The sequence below is a fragment of the Oxyura jamaicensis genome, chromosome Z (assembly GCF_011077185.1).
Source record: "Oxyura jamaicensis isolate SHBP4307 breed ruddy duck chromosome Z, BPBGC_Ojam_1.0, whole genome shotgun sequence".
Lineage (NCBI taxonomy): Eukaryota > Metazoa > Chordata > Aves > Anseriformes > Anatidae > Oxyura > Oxyura jamaicensis.
This window is the reverse complement of record NC_048926.1, coordinates 37161231-37188470: the sequence shown is the minus strand read 5'-3', so window position 1 is coordinate 37188470 and position 27240 is coordinate 37161231. Positions and strand designations below refer to the sequence as shown.

Below are 27240 nucleotides of genomic sequence, written 5' to 3'. Positions count from 1 at the left end.
TGACTTAGTTTGTATAAGAAAGGTTAGAAGTGAAATAATATTAGTATTTTATTTTCATAGGTGTTACCAAATTGAAGGCATCCATTATTGTATGCTTGATCTTTACTAGAGCTCTTAAGCAATTTTATAAATACTAATTACATCTCTTCTGGACAGAAAGCATAGGAGAAGACACCAGGACAGTCCTTTGGTACAGGGAATTCACAGTCCACACAAGTAACATAGGTAGTCTTTTGATGTTCACATATAAAAATTAGGAGTTTTATAGATGTACATGCCAAAATTACTGTAGGAAAGGTTCTCCAGAATATCTCATCAGGATTTGGTCCACCCTTAATTCCTTCCCTGTAGACCCTTAAAATGCAGAAAAACTATTGAACTAGTAACTGTTCATCAAAAGGAAAAAAGAATGGAATACCTTTAAAAACTGTCAGTGCCGTGATTATGCAGAGATATTTTTACAAATTCATATAGTAACCTAACAAAGCATCTTAGTGCAACTTTAAACAGTAAACATTAATTTTAGGAGAACAGATATTTACAGGATTTTTTTTTCTTGTAAATCTTTGCTGTATGTATGTGAGTATATGAAGCATGTTCTTGAATATCACCTAGTCACATGCAAAAATTTGGGGTATTCTATTAAAAATAGCCTGGTGGTGTTTTCCCTTTCCATCTGCTGCTGAATCCAAGAGAAAATAAAATTGGAAAGGGCTAGTAAGGGTTTATGTAAATGTAGTTTGCTGTAGTAAATGGACAAATTGAAAAAAAATCTTACAAATAGTATTCCTTTTACTCTTTACTTTGCTGTTAATGTCTGCTCAGTAAGATGTTTATCTATATGCGCTCTGACAACCTCTTTTCATCTGCAAGTATGCTGTTCCCTTTGTTTCTCCCTCCTCTTGCATAACACTTTTTGATGTATATAAGTATTGGAGATGGAAACACTGTCTAGGCATATTGAACAGTGTTTATTTATCCTAAGGTTTGGGATATAATTCCCTGGAGAAATTGCAAGTACATGATATTCCAAAAACTAAAGTTAAGATTTATTCTCCATCTACTTTTGCACAAATAGGTAAGCCAGCTCACTGTAAGACTAAGGGGTTTTGTCTGGCATTAAGTGATTAGATTTTCTGTTTCAACAGGAAGAGATTTTTTTCAAGTTACCAATTGAAGTGCTTAATAACTTATGAATAGGCAAATTATGCTTGGAGATTTTTCATGTTTTATGATTTTTCACTGGGGATAGCTCTTCCAAATTCATGAGGCTGGAAGAATGACCTTCTTTTTTCCTCTGTAAATTAGCTATATTGAGAGTGAGATTCAAATTGTTTTTACTCTACCTTCTTCACTCCTCTCCTTAAGAAGTCATACTACACATGAGGAAACAAAAACCTTCCCTGACATATGAAGATGGAGTCAGTGTTCCCGCTGTGGAAGAGACTTTAATTTCTATACCATATTTTTGCATTTAAAAATAATAAAAAAAAAAGGATAATAACTAAGTGCCTTATAGGAGTTTTGTGAGTATTATCAGCTAGTATTGCCATGCTATCTGGAAAATTAGATTTTCTGAATGCCATTTTTGGGTGGTAGCAATAGGGGTTCAAGTCATGTTTGTTTCTTTCTCATTGCCTAATATTTTTCAAGACATAAGGGTCAAAATGCATTGCTGCTAAGAGTTTAAAGTAGAATTGCAAACCAAATGACTGAGTTCAGATTTTATAATAACAAATTTCCCTTCTGACAATTTTAAGTGGAAATTGAGCCTACTTATTCCAAAATTAAACTTTACCAAAAATATTTTTATTTGTTGTGATGTAACACCATTGTGTTTCAGTTTTTTATTTTTTTCCTTCAAACATTCAGTAACAATGGTTGGATATGATCCAATTGCTGGAAAAGCAACAGGCAGAGTTTTTTTAGGGATGCTCTCTACATTTATAAGTATTTTATTCAAGTTTTAGAGAATGTTCTAAACAAGTATATGTGTTTACCTATTTTTCATGTTTAAGTTAACATTTTGAATAATTAATATATTAATACCTGCACTGTAAAAAGTCTACTACAGAAGCAACAACAGTTATTCCAGCTGTGTTCATGTGGCTTTTAATTTCAAAAAAAGAAATCATTTCAAAAGGTTTTTACTAGTGACAGTTGAATGGTTATTTAAAGTCTGCATATTTTCTTTACCACATAAACAAAGAATACAGAATCATTAATGTTGGAAACGATCTCCAAGATCATCTGGTCCAACCATCCCATATTAGTAGCCTGACTAACAAAGAAGCCTATAAAGACAAGGAGATTGAGAGTTGAGAACAAGGAGGGTTTTATCTTATAAGTTTCTGATCCAGCTAATACTTTCATCACTGCAGTTTTAATGGGTTGCTTTATTGCATAAATGCACACCTCTTTTGTTCTGTAGCAACTATAAGAGACCTTGTATGATCAAATTTGTTCACAGGATTTTTCAAAACCCTTAGTTTTGCTTGTTGTTGTTGCTGTTGTTGATTTTCTTGTCTTTTTTTTCTGTCCCAAAGGGTTTATGCAGATTATTCTTTAACCCAAATAATTTCAGTCACCCATTTTACAGCATGTCCTTCCAAAGAGTAGTACTACTTGAAGGATAAAGAGCACCAAATGCAGCAAAAATGCAGCAAAGAGCAGTTATGAAAATACAGATGTCATGGCACGAAGGTGGAAGATCTGCTGATCTTTGATGAAGGGCCTCTTGGGCAGAAATGGTAGTTTGAGGAGCATCTGCGTAGAATGTTACTGCAGATCTCTTGTGTCTGTACATATTATCTCATATGCAGTGTATGTTGAAGCCTCAAATTTCCTCTTCTACTTTGAAAATCAGAAACCAGATTGTAATTTTCAGAAGTGTTAGCTAGCAATATCTTACAAGATAAAGGGTAAGGAACAAGCAAATAAAGGGGATGTCATTGTGGGAGTCTACTACGAACCACCTGGTCGGGATAATGACAGTGATGACAGTGACATTCTTTAAAGAACTAAGAGATACCTGTAGATCAGCTGCCTTTGTTTTTATGCATGACTTCAACTTCCCAGAAATGAACTGATACAAACAGGTCCAGGAGATTCCTAAAACAACTTGATGATGATTTCTAGTTACAGTTACCAATAAGGAATCTGACTAGGAAAGTGCTCTCCCAGATCTGTTGATTGTGAACAAAGAGTGTCTCGTATGTGAAGTTGCGATTGGTGGCCATCTTGGCAATTGTGGCCCTTAAGTAGTCAAGTTTAAAGTCCTTGGTGACAGGAGGAAAAGTGCCACCGAAACTTCAGTCCTGAATTTGGGGACAGCAGACTTCAGACCACTCAGGGAACTAGTTGGTAAGGTCCCCTGGGAAACTGCTTTTGAAGGCATTGGGTTCCATCGGTGCCAGTCATTTTTTAAGTACCACCTCTTAAGAGCACAGGAACAGGCCGTTCCAAAATGTCAGAAGTCAAGGGCAGTCAAGGTTGGTTTGGCTGGGCAGGGATCTTCTAGAGCTGAGGTGAAAAACGGAAGTGTATGGTCACTGAAAGTAAGGTCGGATGACATGGGAGGACTACAGAGATGCTGTTTGCCGTTATAGGGAGAAAAGTTGTGCACCCTAAGTGCAATTAGAGTTGAAACTGGCCAGTACTGTGGGGGATAATAAAAAGTTTTTTTTCTAAATATGTTAACAGCAAAAGCAGGCCGGAGAAAACATTACTCTGTTATTCGATGAGGATGGTCACGTCACAAACACGGGCATAAAACAGGGATGTTTAATACCTTCTTTGTCTCAGTCTTAAACAGATGGGGGACTCAGTCTTAAACAGATGGGGGATACTCTGGGGAACCCCAGATACTCTGAGATGGTGCGCTATAGTGGGTTCTGGGACCCCAAGTGCCCTGAGTTGTTGCCCTGAGTTCCATGACTGCAGGAACAATTAACTCCCAGCCAACCTCAAACTTGTGCAGGACTTACAGCTCCAGCTGTATGCATGCATGTCTATGGGGCCCATTCGGATTCATCACAAGATACTCAGAGAGCTGGCTGATGTCATTATTGAGACCTGTCTCAATTATTTTTCAGCAGTCTTGTGAATCTGGAGAAGTCCCAGTTGATTGAAGGCTGGCAAACATTGTTCCAATTTTCAAGAAGGGCAAGAAAGATCCTGGTAATTACAGGCCTGTCAGTCTCATTTCAATGGTTGGTAAAATTATGGAGAAAGTTGTTCTGGGAGTTATTGAAAAACACGTGAAGGACAATGGAGTCATCAGTCACACCAAAAAAGGTTCATGAAGGGAAGGTCCCGCTAATGAGCATAATAGCTTCTTATGACAAGGTCACGCACCTAGTTGACCAAGCGAGGCCAGCTGATGTAATCTTTATGGATTTCAGCAAAGCTTTTGATACAGTTTCTCACAGTATCCTTCTGGACCAAATGTTCAGCATACACCTAGATAAACGCATAGTACAATGGGTGAACAATTGTCTGACAGGTTGGCCTCAAAGAGTTATGGTGAATGGTGCTACATCAGGCTGAAGGAAAGTCACCAGGGACTACAAAGCTCTCTTTTAGGGCCAGTTCTCTTCAATGATTTCATAAATGATATGGATGTAGGACTTGAAAGTATACTGAGTAAGTTTGTGGATGACACTGAACCGGGAGGAGCAATCGACTCCATCATGGATAGAGAGGCCTTGCAGAGAGGTCTTGACATTTTAGGGGGCCGGGCAATCACCAGCAATGTGCTTATCAAGAGCAAGTGCCGGATTCTGCACGTGGGACAGGGCAACCCTGGCTGTACCTACACACCGGGGGATGAGAGGATGGAAAACAGCCCCACAGAAAGGGATTTGCAGGTTTTGGTTTGGCAAGTTGAACACAAATCAACACAGTGTGCCCTGACAGCCAAAATGGCCAACTGTATCCTGGGGTGGATTGAGCACATCACTACTAGCTGGTTGAGGGAAGGGGTTGTCCTGCTCTGCTCCGCACAGGTGCGGCCTCACCTTGACTGCTGCGTGCAGTTTGGTGCATCACAATATAAGAAAGACATAGAACTATAAGAGTACATCCAAAAGAGGACTGCAAAGATGGCGAAGGCTCTAGAGGGCAAGACATATGAGAAGCAGCTGAGGTCCCTTGGTTTGCTCAGCCCCGAGCAGAGCAGGCTGAGGGGAGGCCTCATGGCGGCCTGCAGCTCCCTCAGGAGGGGAGCGGAGGGGCAGGCGCTGAGCTCTGCTCTCTGGGGACAGCGACAGGACCCAAGGGAACGGCATGGAGCTGGGACAGGGGAGGGTCAGGCTGGGGGTTAGGGAAAGGTTCTGCACCCAGAGGGTGGTCGGGCACTGGGACAAGCTCACCAGGGAGTGGTCATGGTACTGAGGCTGCTGGAGTTCAAGAAGTATTTGAACAACGCTCTCAGATACATGATCTGATTTTTGGGTGGTCCCATATGCGGCCAAGAGTTGGATTCGATGACCCGTGTGGGTTCCTTCCACTAGGATGTTCTGTCATTCTGATATTTCTACTGAAATGGGAAGGGATTCCACATAATGCTTTGGAATGCTTGGGGATTTATTTTCTTGGGATAGATTATTTCTAAACCTGTCCCATCACTACACATTTGACATTTGCACACTTTTTTCTAAGTGCTTATCTGTAAGACATTATTTATTATTATTTTATTTTAATATATCTCCTTATGTTGGAGAGTGATTATTGATTACGTGTTAAATTCATCCTGTTTCTGCCGTAGTTCATATGGTCCCTTTCTGAAATGTGTATAGGAGTGGAAATGCTTCCCTACATGGTTATCCTCTTAAGTTTTAGCATTTCTTGAATGTTTGAAATTATCCTTTTTTTGAGTAGTACTTTCTTCAATTTTACGTAGTTGCCTTTTGTGGTTAGCAGCATGAATGCAGATTTCACTTGCAGACAGTACACACCTTGGGCTGCATCTACAATAAAAATGAAAATGTGACAGAGGTACGTGCTTCTGTTCTGTTAGTCACTGGCTGAGATTGTTCAATGTGGCTATGTCTAAGATGATTCACAGAACACTTTAACATCTGATTAGCACAGAGAAGGGAAAATCTGATTCAAAGAGTTATTTTAGCCTGTTCAGAAAGCAACGTATTTTGTGATGCCATTTTACGGGGTTTTTATATAGTGTGAACGCAAAGTAGTGAGTGCATAAGGCTGGAACAGAATGAGTGAGGCTTGCCACCTGGAAGTTGTCACAGCAGCTAAAACCAGCCCTGCAAAAACAGCACATGGTGACCAGGTGATGACACTGCTGAATGTTGGATGTGTGAATCTTTGTATCTAGTAATAAAAAAAAAACAGACACATATATATATGATTCTATGATTGTCATTATCAAATACACATAATCATGCTCCGTAGAAACAAACAAGAATGTTATTGCTGAAATTTCCTAGTGCTATTTTGCTAGCAAGGTTCATTTCAGAGGGATTACAAGAAGAAAGATTGAATTTCTCTTGCTTTACCTACACAAGGGGTATGTTTCTGAGCATTAATGTTAGTTTCCAGTGATCCCACATGGATGACATCAGGTATTTTAAAGAGCTTGCTCATTTTGCTATACGTATATGCATTTATACGACTGATTTCTTTGAGTGTTGACCTTCTTTTTTTTTTTTTCCCAATAAATTAGAAACTAATTTCAGTACCTTTATAGCAAAAACTTGATACCATTTATCAAAGCAGTTTCATATAAAATCAGCAGAACAATTTGCAAGCAACACTTGACACAGGAAAAGGCTTATACCTCTTTGTGTTCTTCAGATGCTGCATGTTCAAAAATAGTTTGATTCTCTGACTTTTCCCTTTTCATTCGTGCAGGTTTGTCTGCAAAATGTTATTTACACATTTTCAAATAACCATGATATGTTACTTTAAATATTGTTAATGATGCGTATCTGAGAACCCTTCAGTTACCTTTGTTTGGAAATCCTCTTGACTGAAGTAAAAGTTCTGTCTTAATGCAGGCTGAAGAATTTGATGTTATTTTTTTTCTTCAGCACTGATATTTGAGATAGCTTCCTGTTAGTATGGATAATAATTTCTTACTAGAATTTTCCTTAGACACAGACAGGTCAACGTGGTATGCTTAGATATGGTCAAAAGGTGTATATTTGCATTAGGAGTGTCTATTTTGATTATCAAATTTTTAAGGGGAAATAATCAGAAATGTGTATCAAGCCATTTCATAGTCAAAGAGATGAAACATATTACAACATCCTGAAGACTAAACAGTCATTCCTCTTAAGAGGACCACAAATAAGGTTTCTGGGGGACAAGGGTGGGAGTTCATACACTGATTTTCAGTAATCCACGGGATGTGCACATGCTTCAATTTCATAATGAACTGGAATAATAAAATGGCCTCTTGTTTTTATGGTGTTTTTCTTCGTTGATTTTAGAACAAAGTAATAAATAGTCAAAGAGATTTTGCCCATAGTACTATATAGTAGTATGGGTTTAAGTGACAGTGGTGAGTTGATGTAGTCAGAAGGATTCATTTTATCACATAACAGGTCCCTGGGGAAGAAGATCCAGCATATTATACCATAGCCTTCCATGAGGGTAGATATAATCTTAAATGTAGGTCATGCAGTTAATTAATGCAGCTAAATCGTAGCATATCTAATGTAAGAAAGAGTAAGGAACAGGTTGAGCACAGAACTTCAGAGATTATGTTTATAACTGTAAAATAAAAGTGGTTAAGCTTTTTTCCATGTTTGACTACATGTTGAAATTTGGCTTTGCATAAAAAATGTTATTAGCTGATCTGTTGAGCTAATTATTTTTATAGAGGATCTGATTTTGAGGTTTGGGGCGTGCTTTTTTTTTTTTTTTTTTTTTTTCCTCAGCCAACCCAGAAACTAATTCAGTATGTGGTGGCAGATATCCACTGATTACGTATTTTTACTGACTGCATTATGTAATAATGTCTTTGAGAATCTATTTGTAAAGGTTAGTAATGAGCAAATGGTAAGGGAAGTTACAGAATTTATTTGACACTAGTATATTTGCGTTTATATACATTAGCTGTGCTAGTCTTGCAATTCACAATCATAAAACAGGAAGTTATTAGCCACCAACACACAATTAGTAATAACATTTCATTATACTGTCATGTCATAATTTAGAATATGCTTTTTTATTGTGTCCTGAAACCCTGGGTGGGTTCAATTATCAAAGGATGCTCTGGAGTATTGACAGCCATCAGTAGCAGCCTTTTTCTAATCCTACCTTGGTGCAGAATTACTCTGAGCAAGATCTAACCTACCATGGTTTTTAGTCTCCTTTGTCTCTGGAAATTGGGATGAGACCATGCCTTTCCACACTTACGCTGCTTTGTGCCATACTTGCTTTCTTCATTTTACATACTAACAGTGGTGCTAAAATTGAGCCACTGTGTTCCTCATGGAAGATAAATGCCAGAGACAGGAAAGAACTCAGCTTCTAGTTACTTTGACAAGTATATAAGAAATACAAATGGAGTGGAACAGAGCTTTCCTACATCTCTGTATATATATTTGGTCATCGAAGTTAAAATTATCTCTGAAGATGACTGTTAAGTAGTAGACTACCTTTACTTCCTTATACAAATTCACAGGTGATTAAACCTTCCCTGGTGATTATCAAGAAATGTCATTTTAGATTTGCAATATATGTCTTAGAGTTAAGAAACCAGCTCAATGTTCTGTGTAAGAATATTTATGCTTTGACTGTCTTCATTTAACTGACATACCTGGAGTTAATGGTCTTTATTTTTACCACTATGAAGTCACATTTTGTTCTTGTTCAGGTAAAAAGATGTACTCCTTCCTCTTGATTCAGTGCCAAAATTTACACCATTATCACTGGGCATTGTGTGTCAAATCATATCATAATGCATTGCTGAGATGCATGAAGTAAAGGAAAGTTGAATGGCACAGCCTGGTTTTCCTGGTTGCTATTAATTTTTCTCTCTCCATGTAGCACTGCCATTTTACAGGACATTTAATTCAGTCTGTGTCAGCTAACATTTTCATTATACTGCTAGATGTGATTACAGGTTGTTTTATTTCACATGTTAACATGTTGACTTGAACTTTTAATGGAAGTGCGCCAGATTTAATGCTGATATAAGTGGCTAGAAACTCATGACACATGAGCATGAAAGAATAAATGAATAAGAGAGTGATAGCAAATGTGTCTTTTTTTGACATTTGATAATTCTCCAAGAATGCTCTTTTGGTTATAAACAGGAGGTGGAGGGAGAGTAATTTTTTTTTAGTTTAGGCAAAAATACTTAATAAGGAGTCTGGAACACACATTACAGGTGACTTAAACAAAAAAAAACCCTGTGGTTCATAAATATGTAGTGGAACTATTAATTTATTATTTGCTATAAATAAAAACAATTGTGGATATTGTGCTACATTTCAGCTTTGTATCTCTTTCTTTCTTTACTTGTTACAAGAAGGTTAAGATAAATAGGTAGCTGTCATTTGACTTATGTGCACCTTTTCATAATCAAAGAAATGTGTTCTTAAGTCCTATTTTTATTTAGGTTCTCAAAATACTGCTGCGTAATGGACATTGTATATAGCCCTTTTTGTTTTAGTACAGCCAGTTCTTCTATATTGATAGGTTCTAGAAAGTTTCAAGATCATGGATTACAGCCTTCTACTGGGAATCCACATATTGAACAGTCACATGAAGGAAAAAGAGGGTGAGACTTCCCAGAATGCATCAGATGCAAAACGTCCTGGAGGGCAGAAGGTTCTCTATTCCACAGCCATGGAGTCTATACAGGGGCCTGGGAAGTCAGGGGACTCTGTCGTCACAGAGGCAACAAACACGTAAGTGCCATAACCCATTCTTAAGGTTGCTATCAAAATTTGTACATTCTGTTTCTCCAGTCTGTGCCAATTGGTACTGACTGGCAAAACATTCAAGAGACCACTGCATTTCAGGAATTGAAAGATTTTTTTTTTTTTTTTTTTTTTTTTTTAACTTTTTCAAAGGTACACCATCAAGATTTGCTGGAGACCAAGAAATAAAGATCTTGATTGTTGACTGATTGTCTTTAAATGCATGAATGCAAATTTGGTTATTTCAAGGTGACTTAGGTGCATTTTTCATAAATGCATTCATTCATAAAAGAGATGTTATAAGACAGCCATTACAGGAGTCCTGGATATCATCTAAACTAGAAACAGCCTGATGGCCCCTAAGCAAAAACTATTTAGTAGCATTGAAATGACTGTTTCTACAGTGTTTACTTACATCTTAAAGTAATATGCTCAATATGTAGAACTGGATCATTAATTAACCACTGTAGTGCAGTCATATCTATGCATGATACTTCCTGAGATTTAAAAACTGCTGCTTTTTTTTTTCTATCTAGCAAAAAGTGCAGTAGAAATTTAAGTATATAGACAGTAATTATTCTCCTGTTTCTTTTGAAATACATTCCATATTAGTGGGAGCATTATGATCACCATTCCCATTCTATATAGTCAGTTCTTGATTATAAGGGTTTAATTTCACATTCAAAGGATTTACTCTTCTCATGGTTCTCAAGGGAGCTGTTCTAGTAAATACAACTGATGATACAGAAGTGTGTTCAAACCTAGAGCAAACAAATGGGAGAATTATGATACTTAGCATTGATAGAGTTTCTAAATATTCCGTGGTCTAGGATATAAGTTAGAGCAGGATTTCAACAAGTTTTTACAGTATAACATTCATGCAGATCTTTGTGAATGCTCTTGTATGGTGGTAGAGGTGTTGCATTGGCAGGTTTGGGGGGTGGTGGGGGGGGTGGGGGGCAGGGTGATCTGTCTTGGTTTTGGTTTTTGTTATTTACTAAAAGCCAAGACTGATTACACAGGTCGTCTGAGAACGTCCCCGTGGTTATTATATATGGAAGACCAGGTATCCTGTAACAGTAGTGATAATGTGGTGCTGCCCAGATCACGAGCAGTGCAGTATTGCTGCTGAAAGCAGCAGTTAGATCTTTCCATGGATTTCCAGTCCTATCTAAAAGTCATCCCAAAATATTCCTTGTTTATGATGGATATTTACTAGTGTATCTGAGATACTTTAAGTTTGCCATTTAAAATCAGTTGCTTGCTAAGGGGCCCACACCTGGCTGACTTTGCACTGTGACATCTAGCTTTAAAGTTGTGCATTATTTCTTTGGATTTTTAAATAGATACAGTTCACCTGCTAAGTGACAAAATCAGAAATCTCTTAAAAGATAATCTAAGTTGTTTTTTTTGTTTGTTTGTTTGTTTTTCAGAATGGGAGGTATTCCAGCCAAAAGCCATAAAGGAGAAAAGCTGCTTCTATTTATGGGTATTATTGATATTCTACAGTCTTACAGGTAAGTGGCAGTTGAATTTCCTATTTTTATTGAATAAAATATTGCTTACAAGTATGGAATATTTACAGAGCAATTCTGAGTTTGTTTTTATGTGCTTAGGTTAATGAAGAAGCTGGAACACTCATGGAAAGCTCTTGTTTATGATGGGGTAAATATAAATATTTTTAATTGCTGATATTTAGGTAATGGAAATTTGACCTCTGTTGACCAGGGAAGAGCTAGTTCTGGGATAGTTGTAGTCTGCCATCACCACATCATCTAGAGTGTTGCTGAATTTTTTTAGATCCATTTCCCAATTAATGCTCTTACTTTAGTTGATCTTTCAAAAAGCAAATAAAATTATCTTGCCCATATAACTTACTCGGGACAATAGTCATGTAGAAAGACACTGAAGAAAGTATGTAAGGTAAAAAATAGCATTTCCAAGTTCTGGAAAGATTTTGCAGAATGTGGCTGTATAATAACGCAAAATTTCATAAATGAAATTGTCTAACTTAGTTAAAACTCGTCTAAGCCAAATTTCCTTAAAGGAAAAAAGTGTTGGGGTTTTGTTGTTTTGAATAAGACAGAAATATATAATTTACCAGAGTTGTAGAGCTTTTCTCTTGACAATTTAATTTTGATTTTCATGTGGAAAATGTGACTGAGAACTTTTTCAATCTTATAGGACACAGTTTCAGTTCACAGACCAAGTTTTTATGCAGACAGATTTTTAAAATTTATGAGCACCAGAGTTTTCAAGAAAGTTCAAGGTAAGAAAGTTGTTGTTTTTGCTCTTCTAGACTCTTTTATAATCATTACTTCAAAATACTTTTGTCTTGACAATAGAATAAATCTTTCTTCAAGATCACGTGGTAACTGCATTACCAGAAGTTGAGTTTCTTCACTGGGTCTAGTGGGATTGTACCCTACTATTAGAATTATGGAGAATTATTTCCTATGTATTTTTTGTGTCATCGGGGATCTGAAGGTAAGGCAGGTTCCCTTGATTGATATCAAGATAAATTTCATGAGCTAATTATGTGCCCAGTCCTTCATCTATTCAGAGAAATGACCCCATTCACTTTATTTAATTTGCATTAGTTGATTAAATACCATTTTTAGCATGTTTGAGTGTAGCCATTCTTCCTTTTGATATGGATTTCTTCTGTGCTTTGTCAGGAAGAAAACAGGAAGTTCACAATTAATAAAGTCTTTCACCTTTGTCACTGTTACCTGTTTCTGCTTTTCCTATCCATTTCTCCTTTCCTTAATCTTTTAATTCATTCTCAAGGGTAAATTACATACCATTATTAAGTACTTTGCCTAATACTTTACCATTATCAGGTATGGGTTAAAAAAACAGGAAGAATGCGAGTAGAAACCCACCTTCACAACAAAAGGACATCACTACCTACCAAGAGTTGTCCAAAGACTTCCATTTAAGTTTTTCAGCAACAATTTACTATTAAAATTAACTATTGTTTATTGTAACTTCTCAGAAATAAAATTAATTATTAGTATAACTTTAAGTAGACCATGCAACTGTATATCCTCAAGCATTAGGGTTGAAGGGGAAAGTGACCCTCTGCAGACCCTAAGAACAACAAGAAATCAGAACAGTAGATGATAAAAATCATCTAAATAAATAAAAATTACTAAATAAGAGGAAAAGGACTTATGGAGAAAAGAGAAAGCTGAGAGAAGCCAAACTTTAAATAAAATAAAATAAAATAAAAGCAGAGTTTAAGTAGCGTGAGGGGGTTTTAGAGGAAGAAGGGAAAACTTGAATTAACCCTAGTGATTTTACATATACATGCTGTGTTGTGACAAGCATTCAGGAAAATAAGACTTTTGGAGAGTCTTTTATTAATGAGTCAATGGATAATTCTTCTGTGAATAGAATATGTCATGCTACTGGAAGGACATTCAGTCTGAAGTATCGAATATGCAGAGAAGAATGGTGGTGACTGCTGAGAAGCACTCAGCGTCTGTGCAGTGATGAAAGTGGTAGGCAAGACCTGATGAATATACCAGCAAGGCACAGATGAGTGCTTGGGTTTCACTGTGTCCCAAGCCACAGTTCGGGGAAAAGCCGTCCTGGTTATCTGAGCAATTGTGGCAGGTGCTATAAAAAATGTAATATATAAGACAAACAAAGCAGTTGGTATCATCCATTACTAACTTACTGCTTTACTGCCAAACTATTTTTTAAATCTGTGGAGGTGCTGACATTTCACTTTTTTGTTTGTTTGTTTTGTTTTGTTTTTCTGACAATGTTTTTTTCCCATTTGGTAAAAGAAGGCATCTGTCTTCTAGGAAATAGTGTTCTGTAAGTTTCGTGGATGGATTTTTATAAAGCACAGTTCCTGACAAATAAATACAAATTGATTGGCTAGAACTATGTAGCTGATAGAGAAGCATATACTCTAGAAAAGATCCTGGTTAGCATTATGATAATCTTATCTTGTGTACCTGTATTTGGTTTGGAGGTGAACGTTGATATGTGGAACAGACAGTTGGCTCAAATGCCACAGGAAGAGTATTGAGGCTATGGAATTGTGTCAAACTGATGAAAGGTGTTTTGTATACACCTTTGTGACCAGTGTGAGGCTGGTCTCTTTTAACATTGTCAATAGTTATCTGAGTGAGAAGGAAGCCCACGTGGAGAGAAGTAGAACAAAATGCAAATGAATGATAGAGCTAAATGAGATTTAAGTGAAAGGAGAATTACTGTAAATACTAGTACAAGCTAACAACTTAAGGTGTTAAATAGTAAAACCTTTGGAACAGGTAAATGATGTAGTATATGAACTTAAAATTACCACTTTATGATAATTTTATGGTATTAATCCACTGTTTGCTAATGTGATAAAAACAAAGCAAAATTCAGATGAAAGGAAGAAGGAGTCTCCTGAGGCTGAGTTCTGCTAAACCATGGAATAATTTTGTTAGAGAGCTGATGGCAGCTGTGTTGTCTAAGATATACTCCAAAAGCCTTGTTACCTGGAACTCTTCCATACTGATGGAAAATAAACAGTACAGAGCTCAATACATCTCTCCCTTGAACAAACTAAATTTATCTTGCAGCTATATACGTTTCCTGAACATTTGAGTATTTTTTTCAGTTCTATTTTTTACTTCTAGATTTATGTAAGCACAAGATTCAAAGCTTTCTGTATTTGAAAACTACAATGTAGAACTAAGGACACCATGCCTAATTTTCTCTCTGATCTTAATTTGTGTCTTGTTTTTCCAGACTATTAACCTGTTCTAATATCCCACTGTTATTGATTTGTATACAAGGCTATTAATCTACTTTTATATAGATGAATAGTTAAAATGCATTATCATTCTTTCACAGAAATAAAGTAGGAGTGTTCTTGTCTTCAAGAACATCGCTTCCGAACTTTGAGATGTTTCAGTTTAAGTTCTTAAGCCCTGTTCTGGATGTAAGCTTTTCCTTTAGTGCACAGAGCAAGCCTCCAAAACTAACTATTAAAATGCAGTAAGCAGATTCAGCCTTGGTCAGGTGTTAGCTCAGCAGATCTACTTTTTTGTTATTTTTTTTAACAATATTCTGGAGCTGTGCATCTGATTATCTTCTTCCAAGCAAGTCCTTAGCCAAATGATTTTGATGCTCTTAATTTGAATTTTGGAGTACAGCACAGTATAAACTGTTTTAGTGTATCTGAAGTGACCTTGCGCCAGTGTATGGAAGCTGGCAATTAAAAACAAACAACAAACAAACAAACAAAACAAACAAAAAAAACACTAAATGAACTAGTTGGTATCCTTCTGGAAGAGAACTACAAAAAGAGGTCATGATCCAGTAACAGTAATACTGGTCAGATCCTAGATTCACTCAAAATCCCATAAGTAAGTACGAAGTCCCTGCTAAGATGTATAAAAGGGATGCTCGTACCTGAATATACAAGCCATCAATATATTGGAAGTGTTTATTTTACCCAGAGAAGATTCGGTTTGAACACACCACTGAAATGGAAACGTTGTGGTATCATATGCATCGTTGTAAAGCAGTAGTTCACAGGTCGAGCAAGTGATCATAACTTCTCAGAATACTCCAAAACTTTTCAGTTTTTCTGTCTTGTGTTTTCTTCTGTGTTGATCTGTGTCTAATTACACAGGTTGATGCTACTTAGGAGATTTGTATCTTATTGATGTCAAAGTTGGTTTACTGACTTGAATTTTTTGTCAGTAAGAAACTTCAGGAAAAAAAAAAAAAAAGTTCTTCACTCGTAGATAAATAGCCAATGCCTGTGGCTCTTGGTTTAAGCTCTTTGATAAGTGATTTTGTATTTGAATGGATACAGTCTATTTGGATTCTTGGTCTATATCCAGAAACTAGCTTTATAGATGTCTTGTCTTTCTGTATGCTGTTAAAGGTAGGCAGGTTGATTAAGATGACTTAATTCAACATCTGTGTTCATTTGGTAATGCAGCTTTAAGATCTTCACCTTCCAAGAAACGGTGCAATTCCATCACGGCCCTGAAGGCAACATCACAAGAAATAGTGTATGCTGTTAGCCAGGACTGGAAGGATGAGAAACATGGCATTATTACTGAAGGACAAAGCTACTCCAGCCTGGATGAGGAAGGTAATGACTTTCAAATCAACAGCCTAAACACTGTTTTTAAAGCAATTTTAGTATAAGCCTGAACTAGGAGGTCTCCAATTTGGCTGATCTTTCTAAATTTGAGGTTTGGGTTATTCTTGGTTAATACAGGGAAAGAGCAGTTAGTTCTATTTGTCGAAATGGACCTCCAGGAGCAAGGGGAAGTCAGAATCAAGGTTTTAATATAATTTTAGTGTTCTCCTCATTTTCAGGGAATCCTAAAAGAGTATGTGCAACACAGGCAGTAGATTAAGGCCAGATCCAGTTCTGTTCTATGATTTCTAAAAGAACATGTCATGTGAAGTGTTTTAGAGCTCAGTTCATTTTCCCCGGAGTCTTTTTGAAGAGTATGCCCCTTTCAGAGTGCATCTGCAGCCTGACACAATGGAGAACCAACCATCTAATCCCATCTGAAAAACAGGCCTTCACAGCATGAGACCAATCCTGGAACTTAGATAATCATACCAGTGTTTAATATTTGTCCATGGGTTTGCTCTGTCATCTGCAGAAGTGTACTGTCTAGCAGCTGTAATTTGCCCTATAGTGTGAAAGAGAGTGGGTATGGGCACATGAGCATCATGATCTCATCAATTCAAACATGTCAAGAAGCTTAAAGAAACTGGTGAGAGCACCAAGTGACTCCATACACTTGGATAAAGATTCTTGGATCCAGTTTGAAATTACAGTTGTTAATGTTGTTCTTTGTTTTTGTGAATTTAGTACTAGGTTCACGCCATCGACCGGATCTAGTGCCAAGCACTCCTTCTCTGTTTGAAGCAGCTTCTTTGGCAACCACAATTTCTTCTTCTTCCTTGAATGTAGATGAGCGTTACCAACGTGATCAACCTATGCTCTATTCTAGCAGGTAAAGGTTGTATATTTGGAATAATACTCCCCACTGTTCTGGTTAAAGTCTGACAATGTATGCAATGGGAGGAGGCTCTGCAAAAGAAAATGCAGAATGTGAGACTATCTCTGTGGATCGACACTGACCATCTCCAGTGAAGAAGAGGTGTCATTACGCCATAGGACCTATTAAGTATTTTGCACTGAGCTCACAAAATAAAATGCATAAATACTGCATAAATTTTACAGTACACCTTTAATTTTTTGTCATGTTGCAAAGCTAAAGTAGGCATTGAAAACTTGCTTAGGCCTTAGTCTGTTCCACAAGCCAATGTATACTAAGATCAGGGTAGGAAATACTTGTTGTAACTTGGCTGCAGCCTGAAAAACCTGCAGAAAACTTTGATGTGCTAGGAAAAGGGAACTGCTTTCAAGTTGATATTTATTCTGAATGTTGAGTGCTGAATGATCTTCTTTACATTCCTTCAAAGTGACCATTTCTGAAGTGCATTTCTGTGAACCTTCTCCAATGGATGTGAAGAGAGCCTGTCTAATTTTAACCTAAGACAGATGAAAACAGGAAGGTCTCAAGGAAAGTGTAGACACTTGTGATCTAGCCTGGATGTGATAATGAGTTGTGTTTGAATGCCTTGTAGCCATGTCTGCCCAATATCGTTGTTGTGCCAGTAAAGCTTTCTGGGAGATTGTGTGTACCTGTACTCTACCAAGTGTGCCTGAAACGAAATTTTATGTTGTGCTGTCTTGCCTGCTTAGAAATCATTTGCCATATGTGGTATCACAGACTAGGTGTTTCTTTATCTGTTTTTGTCAGGAAGGGTATCTTTTGTGAAAGCAAGTATCTTGAATTTCTTTGTAGTAATTTGGAATCCTGCACTACACAGTGTCTATATAAATTTGGTAAGCTTACTCATGTACTCAGATGTAGTACTTTACTTGGCATTTTGTCCAAAAAGATCAAGTTATTTTACAAGTAATCTTGAAGCAGTAGAATTTTACTTCCCTATTAAAATTTGACCAATTGCTTTTGTATAAGAAGTAAAATGACTTGCAGCATTGCTTGATCAAAATGATATTTGCAGGTACCATTTTCATTAAGTTGAAACAAATCTCAGTGATGTGGCATTTTCCATAGGTCTAATGTTTTGCTAAAAAAGAAATTTTGACATGAGATATGGTTTAGGGTCTAAAAAAAAAAGATTATTTTTTAATTACAGAACCATGACAAGTTGTCCCAAAAAGCCTATGCACGAACTTTAAGAAATAGGCTACTAATAGTATGTACAGCTGAAGTTTTGTTTGCTTTTATTATGTATTGGAGGCACTTCAGTCCTACATTAAGAAAAGCTGGTATGAAAAAAAAAAAAAAAAAAAAAGCCAGAATGATGCCTCTAGTTTTAGATGCCTTAGTTTTTTCTCACTAGAGTTCTTCTTTTGAGCATTACAAAATGCTGTGCTGCAGGACTCAGCACTTTGCTGTTTAAACCATAAAGCCTGGAGCAGTCTTTGAAACAAAGCCTGAACAAATGATTTGTTTACAAATGTAAGCCTGCTGTCAGTCTTTAAATATGTAATTGACTATGAAGTTCTACTTTAAGTTCTTCAATAGAATCACAGTTTGGCACCTTATTTTTCAGGCTTTTTCCTCCTCCTTCAGAGTGTCCTAGCAGAAAGTAGGTAGTACAAGAATTTCCTCATAACCACTTAGAAATCTCTGTTATATGATATTGAAAGGAAATAGTCCTGCACATGTAGTAACAGTACAGTGTCTGGATGGCTCCTTGACTGCCATTAATGTTGGTAAGTAGTGTGTGCCAATACCATTAAGAAGACAGATGCTGTCATATGCCCTATTAAAAAAAAAAAAAAAAAAAAAAAAAAAAAACAATAATACTTTTTAATACCTTGAGGCACTCATCTCAATACCTTGAGACACACATTTGTAACCTGTTTTTCAGAACTACCCTCTGTTTCTATTAGCCATGAATGTATTTTTTTCCAAGGAGAGAAACATGGCATTTTACCCGAGAAAGGAGCTCATTACCACCTTGAGGGTGCTTAGCACTTGTGGTCTAAGTGAGGAGATGCTGCCAGTGTGGCTATCCAGTTGTGACTTGCTGAGCTGAAGCTGGCTTCTGAGTCTTTATCATGTGAGGAGCACGTATGTAATCCTGATTTGGTATGGTTAGAACAAGCGCAGTTGTTAGATGATACAGAGCAGTGGTTAGGGATTTGAGATTTCAGCAAAACAGGGAGACTGAGCAGCAGTCATAGACACACAGCTTATTTGGAGTGTTTGTCCAGACTACCAGCTGATTGTTTTTCACCAAGTTATTCCTCAGTCCTTGAAGAGTTAGAGGAGATATCAGGTGTTACCCTGGCAGTGTGAAGGAGTGGGAAAAGAAGGGGGGGGGGAGAGATGTCTGTATTTTTCACCACACAAGGACCATCTACAATAGGGAATTAAAAAGGAAAAAGTGAACAAACATAATGTGATATAAGTTATTCAGCAAATGTAAGCTTTCAAGATTTTCCACTCCACCTCAAGTAAATTTATATGTGGCACAGAGTTATTTCAGTAATTAAAAGATTTAAAAGATGTGTTTTTCCACAAGAAATAATGTTCAATTTTGAGTTGAAATACCCTTAATTGAAAGAGTTTACTTGCTTTATTTTAGGAGAGGCAATTATTACATATTATATCTGGCATTACTTCTGTAAGCAGATGAAGGTAAAGTTTTCATAGTGAGTACTGATGAATTAAATTAAAGATGACAAATTGGAACATCCTGAGCATTGTGACTGTTGTCTCAGTTAACATTGCTGTTATAATTGCAAAGAACTGGAGAAGGTTGATGCTTTTACAGGTGCTTCTAGACATGTTTTAAACAGGAGTTTGTTTTGTTTTGCTTTGTTTAAAAAATAACAACAACAAACTCTCTTCTCAGTCTATCTTACAGCAGGACTCACAATTTTCAGTTACAAACCTAAATAAAATCCCATGATAAAGGGTTACTTTGCTTCTCTGTCTGTAGAGTAAAAGCTTCTGCTGTTTTTGGAAGGGATTTGTAAGTATTAACTTTCCTGCTGTAAGAAATACACACCTTTTGTGCATCTGCCTTTCTATCTAGGCAAATTTTTGTGTTATGTTTAAATGTTCTGTCTGTCCACCCACCACCTTTAGCTTCTGAAGCTTAGAAAAAATTGCTTCAATTTGATTAAAAGAGAATTAAATTCATGCCAACTGAATGTAAATAAGCAACTAAGTGGAGGAAAAAGAATTGAAAGCTCTAATTCGTGAACGGATGCACTGAATGGGGGAATCCCCATGGGAGAGAAAGAAAATTTGACTATGATTGAAGCAACATGTAATATGTAGTTGAAAGAAAACTAAGGCTTTCCCCATTCTGCTGTGATGGCATTATTTTTTCTTTCTGGTTTCTTTTTTTTTTTTTTCCTTTTTTTTCTCTTTTTTTTTAACTTAGAACCAAGATGAAATAGACTGCTTTAGGAAGGTGAGGGCAAGAGCAGAGTTGAGCACTCTTGTGGATGATCATTACTGAATGGAGAAAGTATCTTTTTTTTGGATTTTCTTTTTCAGTCTAAAAATTAAGGATGAGAACTGAGTGCATCACGAAATTGTACAAAACCTGTGTTCCACTATTTTGCTCTTTCTGATACACCATGTAAATAGGGTCTTCTCTTACTCTCTTATTCTGTCCCCTCACTCCCAATTTGTCTTTGAATGCCTTATTAGAAGTCTGCATTGAAACTGAATGATCACCAATGCAGCTATGATGAGGCTGTTGCAGTAATTTGAACTTTTAATTACCAATTGTTTCCAGCAAGTATGTTGCATTAAGAGATTATATATATATATATATTTTTACTCATGCAGAAGTTCCATGTACATGTTGGTTGCAGCTCAGTTACTTATTTTTTGAAAAGACTGTAATTTCTAACTCTCATTAATGTGCTGGAAGGAGCTGTATTTTGTCATGTCTGAAGAGCTTTGTATCCTTTAAGGTACACCATCCATTTTTTTGTTGCTGTTGTTTACATCCTAGTATAGAATTACAGCTACAGCAGATAACACTTCCAGATACAAAGGCATAATGACTATAAGTTGTGAAAAAGTTAAAAGAGAAAAAAAAATACTTAGCGTAAAAACAGATTGAAAAATATTGGTTAAAAGGGCAGAACACTGCTATCTGCAATCTTGATGTAGCATCAAAAAGCAATGTTGGACTAAAGATTAATACATGTTTCATTTAATCCTATAGTCTGATATTTTATTATCTATGTTAGCATTAAAAGAACTATGTCATCTGAGCAAACTGACTCCCTCCCCTCCTCCAGAGATGTCAAAAGTTAATGTTTAGATTTATTGGAGTTGTTTCATGAAGTGTTAGAAGAGGGAATCTGTCTCAGGCATGTAAATGATTGTCCTGGACATAAACCAAAATACAAAATTTCAGTTCCTGACTTAAAATGCAAAGTGAAAATCAAATCTGGATGCTTTCCTTCACAGGAAAAATAAAATAAATTTAAAAAATTAAATGATTAAATGAGATGTTACTGGAAATGATTTACTGGTTTAAAAGTAAAAAGAAATCCTGTACTTCTTAAACTTGAAATTTAAAATTATTGTTCAGATAAATGCACAGATGATCATGTGGTAATAGCAGTTATTTAATACAAAAGCAATGTGTCCTTGCATGAATTTGTCCCCCTGCATGCTGCCTTTCTTATTCCACACTCGTTCTTACAAGTCTGATTTCATGACCTTAATTCTTTCTGGTGAGGAGGGTCCAAAAGAACGTCTTAGAACAGACTTCATGTGTGGATCCCTCCCTGAGCTGGTATGTGTTGATGTGCGCTGCCCAATGGATTTCACCATGGTTACTCAGGATTTTGAAATACAGACTGAGTTCCTCAATTCTAATTGCTTGCACCTACAAGCTTTTCAACTACGTATGTATGTCAGCTGCAAAAATGACAGGTCTTAGGATTCTAATTGGCAATGGCAAAGGAGTATATGTTTCACCTTCATGTAACTGGGATGCTTACTGATTCGCATGTCATGATTTGCCACTAGTGTAAGTTTAGTAACACGGAGTCTCATTGTCAGGCTCTTTCACTTGGAATACAGAAACAGCATTTAGAATATCAGTCATGTCTACCTATCCACATCCCTGGAGGCATTCAAGGCCAGGCTGGATGTGGCTCTGGGCAGCCTGCTCTAGTGGCTGGCAACCCTGCCAATGACTGAGGGGTTGAAACTAATCTTTAAGGTTCTTTTCAACCCAGGCCATTCTGTGATTCTATGATTTTTCAGGTGTATGGTTTTCATGCTTGTAAACATCATTAGTAAAATATGACTGACAAAGTTTTTTTTAATATTACCCTTTTTTTTTCAGATGCATGAAATTTATAAAAAATGTGAGATTGTGTTTTAGAGGTGATTTCTACATTGTAAACATTAGACTAACACACTTAGTTCAACAGGCTTTTAAAAACCTGTTGTCCTTTTCATACTTATGTATGCACACTAGATTGTCCGTGGTGTTTGGTATTGAGCTGCACATTAGAACAATAGTTTTACTGCCCATTAATACACAAAACATTTTTCTGAGTAGCTTCTGTAAGGAGATTGTAAAGGTCATGATGCAATGAGCTGATAATTTTCTCAAAACCTTATATAACAGCTTTCAAACACGTTGGACATTGCAAATGTGCTGCTTTTAGGGGCATAAATATTCTGACAGAAGAGGTTGTTTGACATTCAGCAAAAGACATCAAAGCCTATTTTTATTACAACTCTTCCCAACAGGACTCATAGTGGCTCATTCTAATTCATAGCTCATGTATTTTGGCCCATCTGAAGGAAGCTGATAATTATATTCATACATGAGCTGTTCTTCATAGTGCAGGAGGGAGAGAGAGAAAAAAAAAAAAAAAAAAAAAAAGAAAATAAACTTCTGCCTTCTGCTTCCTTCAATTGTAACCACCTGGCACAGCTTCTGCTATTCATTCTTCAAAGGCCATGCAAAGACCGGTAAGGAAGACTGATGCTCCCACCTGTCTTGCAGGTTTACTTAGAAGTAGACACATTGTAATGAGGCAGATTTGTTTTTCCATTAACAAAGCAGAACTCTTTCATTTCTAAAGCTGTCACTTCAGGAACTGGTTACAGTTTAGTATAAGTAAAATATGCTGAAGGACAGAAACACAAATTAAAATTTGGGAGGTTTTTTTGTTGGTCTTTTGGCTGGTTGGGTTTTGTTTGTTTAGATAATCCTGCATGCTTATGCTAGTTTCTTGACAAAGAGTAGTTCTTTTTCTTTATGTCTTAGAAACTTAATAGGATCTTGCAACTATTATCCTTAGATTAAAATGTATGAGAACTACACTGCTATACAAATCCACAGAAAATCAGTCTAATTTAACTGTTGCTGCTTAAAAACACCCTGATTTTCCATATTTGTAAGTCACAATCCCGGACCATCTTTAACGTTTTAAGTTAATTTTTTGCACTTTGTGTCCAGGAAAGCATTTTAGAAGGACTTTGAAAAATGAATTGAAAAATTCTTGCTTTTTCCCTTTTCATAGGAAAATTGGAACTCTTGTTATTATGCATATCTTTATGTATTTCATAGTCAGTTATCCAGTTGGGATGCATTTTCTTCTGGTTGTCATTACAAGGCAAGTTCAATAAGCAAAATAATTGTGGTATCCTGATGTGGAAATGATTTCTAACTAAAAAGCTTAACTAAGAAGGTGTTATTACATTATTAGACATAAGCACTGTACTGCAACTCTGACAGAGTTCAGCTGTTGGTGCAAGTTACTGTTTTCAGACTGACACCAACTCCAGATGCAAATTAATATGGCAGTGTCATCAAATTACCACTTTCTCTTTTATGTGCATAATAGATTGGCTTCCCAAAAAGAACAGCACTTGTTCCTTTAAATATAAAATTAAGATTTTTCTTAGAGAATTTTTGGAATCTTCTCAAAGTCTCCAGTTATTGAACTTAAGGTATATGAAACAAAACTCTGTCTTGAAAAAGTTTTCCTACACTTCTTTTGCAAACAGTTCTTCATGGAGGAGATGAGTCTTCCCTACTTGTAGAACTGATCTCTAGTTATTCAGAGTGAAAGTCACAGTGGCAAGAGGATTGTTATACACAAATACAGTGTGAGGATTTGATTGTAAGAAAAATACAGTGGCATTTCTCTTATTCCATTCTCTTCATTCATGCCTACTTTTGTTCAATGGACTGTAGTCCCTGCTGGTTTTCTCTGCATAAGATCACTCTGTACAAATTTGTCTCCCTTTTCTCCCCTCTCTTTCTGTATATTAAATATATAAATGTTTTCTGTTTCTTTATTTCTATATATTAAGTCTCTTTTTTGGAAGTTCACTAGTGAATAACCAAACGGTGATATTATTAGGAGCTGATTTTGACAGTTTCCATGTTCTTTTTGCCTCAACCCTCATTTGCTGCCTGGCTGTGTGGTGGATTTCTGTAGCAGCCAGACCCAGCATGACTCACTGCTTTCCACAAAAAAGAGGCACACCCGGAAGGGCAGTTGGCATGGTCTTTATTATGTTTTATAGGCAAAAACAGTAGCTTAACAATACCAAAACTGAGCACTTTGCTATTGTTTGCAGTCCAGAACAAGCCGTGAAAGAACAGACATTACAGTTTAACAAAGTAGGAGCAAAGGAAGCACAGTGCTTTCTAACAGAAAAATAGGAAAGGGAGAAAGGAAAATAAGTGTAACAGTAAGCCAATGAATTAAACAGAAGAATAGGCCAACTAGGTCTTGCTCTTGTTTTACATAAAGGTTATAAAATAAAATGCACTGGTGTGAATTGGAGAATCTCTCACCTAGTCTGAGTGCAAAGGTTTATGAAAGTGCAGGAAGTCAAGAATAACAGCAGTAAAGGTAGCAGTGATGTGGCCTGTGTGAAGTTAATAACTACTTCAAGTATTTTTTTCCTTTTAAACCTAAAATGATGCAGGAATGAAAGACAGGTATACACTACAACCTGCCTGACTAGCTCTTAGTAATGCAGAACACTGTTTTCCAGAGAAAATGGTTGACCATTGGCTTCACATATTTTTATAGCAGTAGTAGTTGCTCTGTGCACATTCATCTTCTGTCATGTGGTTTTTCATATACGGTGCCTTTGCGCTTTCTGAAGCCTGAATTGAGTGTCAAAATTCTGCAAGCAAAAGTGACTCTTGTTTTTTTTCTTTCATTTACCAAGAATGGTATGTCTAATGATAGCGCTTATTTTGTGGGAGATGATAAACCATAGTCACCATTTGGCAACAGACCCTTTGTTCCCTTCCCGTGTGTTCCCTCGCCTTCTGGAAAGTGAGTGTTGGCAGGAGACTGATGTGACTGAAATGTTGCTTAATAGAATACAGAGAGTGTTAGAAAACTGGTACCAAGTCAGTGGGAGCTGGATCACCCTTCAGACAAAACAAATAGTTTTGCTATTGAAAAGATGCTTAATGTGCTATATAGTATATATATATATATATATATATACGATGTGGTAAATGTAGTGCTGTGCACTTAATACTAATATGACATGAGGATGACTAATGATTCATTATTTTGTTGAGCACTTGTGATTGTTTTCTACTTTGGATGCTAGCTTTATCCTTTCTGAAATTATGCTCGATCTGAAACATATCTTAAGTATGAAGTACTGCAAAGGGAGGGAAAAATTAATTCTCCTTTCCTCATTTATAGTCTGATGGCTGTAACCATGTTTTGATACCCAGTTGTAATGCTGAATTTTGTTTTACTTCACATGTAAATGGGTAACAAACACCATTTGAAATATGGGTCTTCAAAACTGATGGTTGGGTTTTCAAGGCAGCCTGGAGTCTATTAGTTTCTGCCAGCTAGTAGATGGGTGATAATGGGTGCCTAACTCCATTAAAACACCTTTGACAATTTCAGCTTTGTGGTTCTCAGTGTTTACAAAACAAAACAAGATTACTGTGCAGATCCATCTGTAGTTTCACATCCTTTCCATCCTTTCTCCATAACAGAGAACAGAAATCATATCTGTTTCATATCTGTATCATATCTGTTCCATGAATCTCCTACTTTCATATCTGAACTGCTGGTTGCAGGGTTTATCTACCTGACAAACTTTGCTTAATTACTGAATGGGGGCCCCCCCCCCCCATTTTAAATTTTAAAATGTGGTTAAAGGTGGAAGTAGCTTCTTTTGAAATTAAGAAATTATCCCACATTGACTGTGGCATAGTTTAGTTCTTTCAATAGAGTTCAGGGACTGTATTACTTTTTGATAACATTTTAGTTAATTCCAAAGCAGAAACTGTGTGGTTTGTTTGCTAGTAATTTATTAGACCCCAGTTAACTAGCTTTTGTCAAGATACCTATACTTGCTGATTTACTTTTCTTCTTTTCAGGTATTTGAAGCTTGTATGTTTAAGAGAAATTTTTAAAATTTCAGCCATGACCGAGCTCCTCTGCAGCTTGTATTGTTTGTTAACTGTAGTCTCCCTTCTCTTTCCAGTAAAGGGTTGCCTTCAAGTTCAACATATACTTTAGAAGACAGTGCCATCTATTTGACTTCAGAACAGAGCACACTGGAGACGGAAAATGATAATGCTTCAGTTTTGGATGTCTACTTAGTAAGTTGTCGAACTGTTTCTGGTGGGCTTTTTTCTGTAGTTCCTGACTGACTCTCAGGAAGGAACTTAAATAAATGCTGAACTTAAAGAACCAGAGGTTCATTGAGGTATTTCTTAAATGAGACACATGCTTAAGTGCCTTGCCAAAGCAAATCCTTCCAGAATCTATGTGCCTATTAATTATTGTGTTAATAATGAAGTGTTTTTTTTTTTTTTTCTTTTTCTAATGTTAAGGGGGAATGGCATACTACTTGTTTTTCATGCTTATAAGAGGGAAAAAAAATCTTTCTTCTTCCACAGTGCAGAGAGTAAATTTTCCCAGGGAGACAAGTTCTGTATTTACATAAGTGAATTTAAAGACAGTGAAGTAGAGCTCAATATAAAGTAAGTTAATGGCTCCCCTTTCTGTTCTGAAGGGTTCTCCAGTTGCAGTGGCTGGAATATTATTAGAAAATGATCTTTTTGCTGCTTTGGCTCCTAGTGAGCAGTTTATCTTACTGCTGAAAGATAAGCAGTAAGTTTAAGTCTGAATCTTTGGTTGTCTTCATATCATCTGTGATGGCATTAAATTTTTTTTGTTATCTGCAGCTGTTGTGGTTTAATCCTGGTGGGCAGCTGACCCTCACACAGCTATGCACTCACTCTCCCCCAG

The 27240-nt window shown here is 36.6% G+C and overlaps 1 protein-coding gene across 9 annotated transcripts in view; it reads left to right on the top strand.

The window, feature by feature from the left end:
* The window catches only part of PIP5K1B (phosphatidylinositol-4-phosphate 5-kinase type 1 beta), a 110728-nt gene that overhangs the window by 73281 nt on the left and 10207 nt on the right, over positions 1 to 27240 (top strand). For 8 of the 9 annotated variants that reach the window (XM_035310475.1, XM_035310478.1, XM_035310476.1 and 5 more), the window contains 7 exons: positions 9676 to 9887; positions 11333 to 11416; positions 11516 to 11564; positions 12084 to 12168; positions 15859 to 16014; positions 16753 to 16897; positions 26471 to 26588. In XM_035310475.1, the coding sequence (XP_035166366.1) occupies positions 9676 to 9887; positions 11333 to 11416; positions 11516 to 11564; positions 12084 to 12168; positions 15859 to 16014; positions 16753 to 16897; positions 26471 to 26588 (849 nt within the window). Of the gene's footprint in view, positions 1 to 9675; positions 9888 to 11332; positions 11417 to 11515; positions 11565 to 12083; positions 12169 to 15858; positions 16015 to 16752; positions 16898 to 17369; positions 17686 to 18651; positions 18760 to 26470; positions 26589 to 27240 lie in introns of those variants that run through there. The other variant, XR_004746254.1, reaches the window with a different exon arrangement.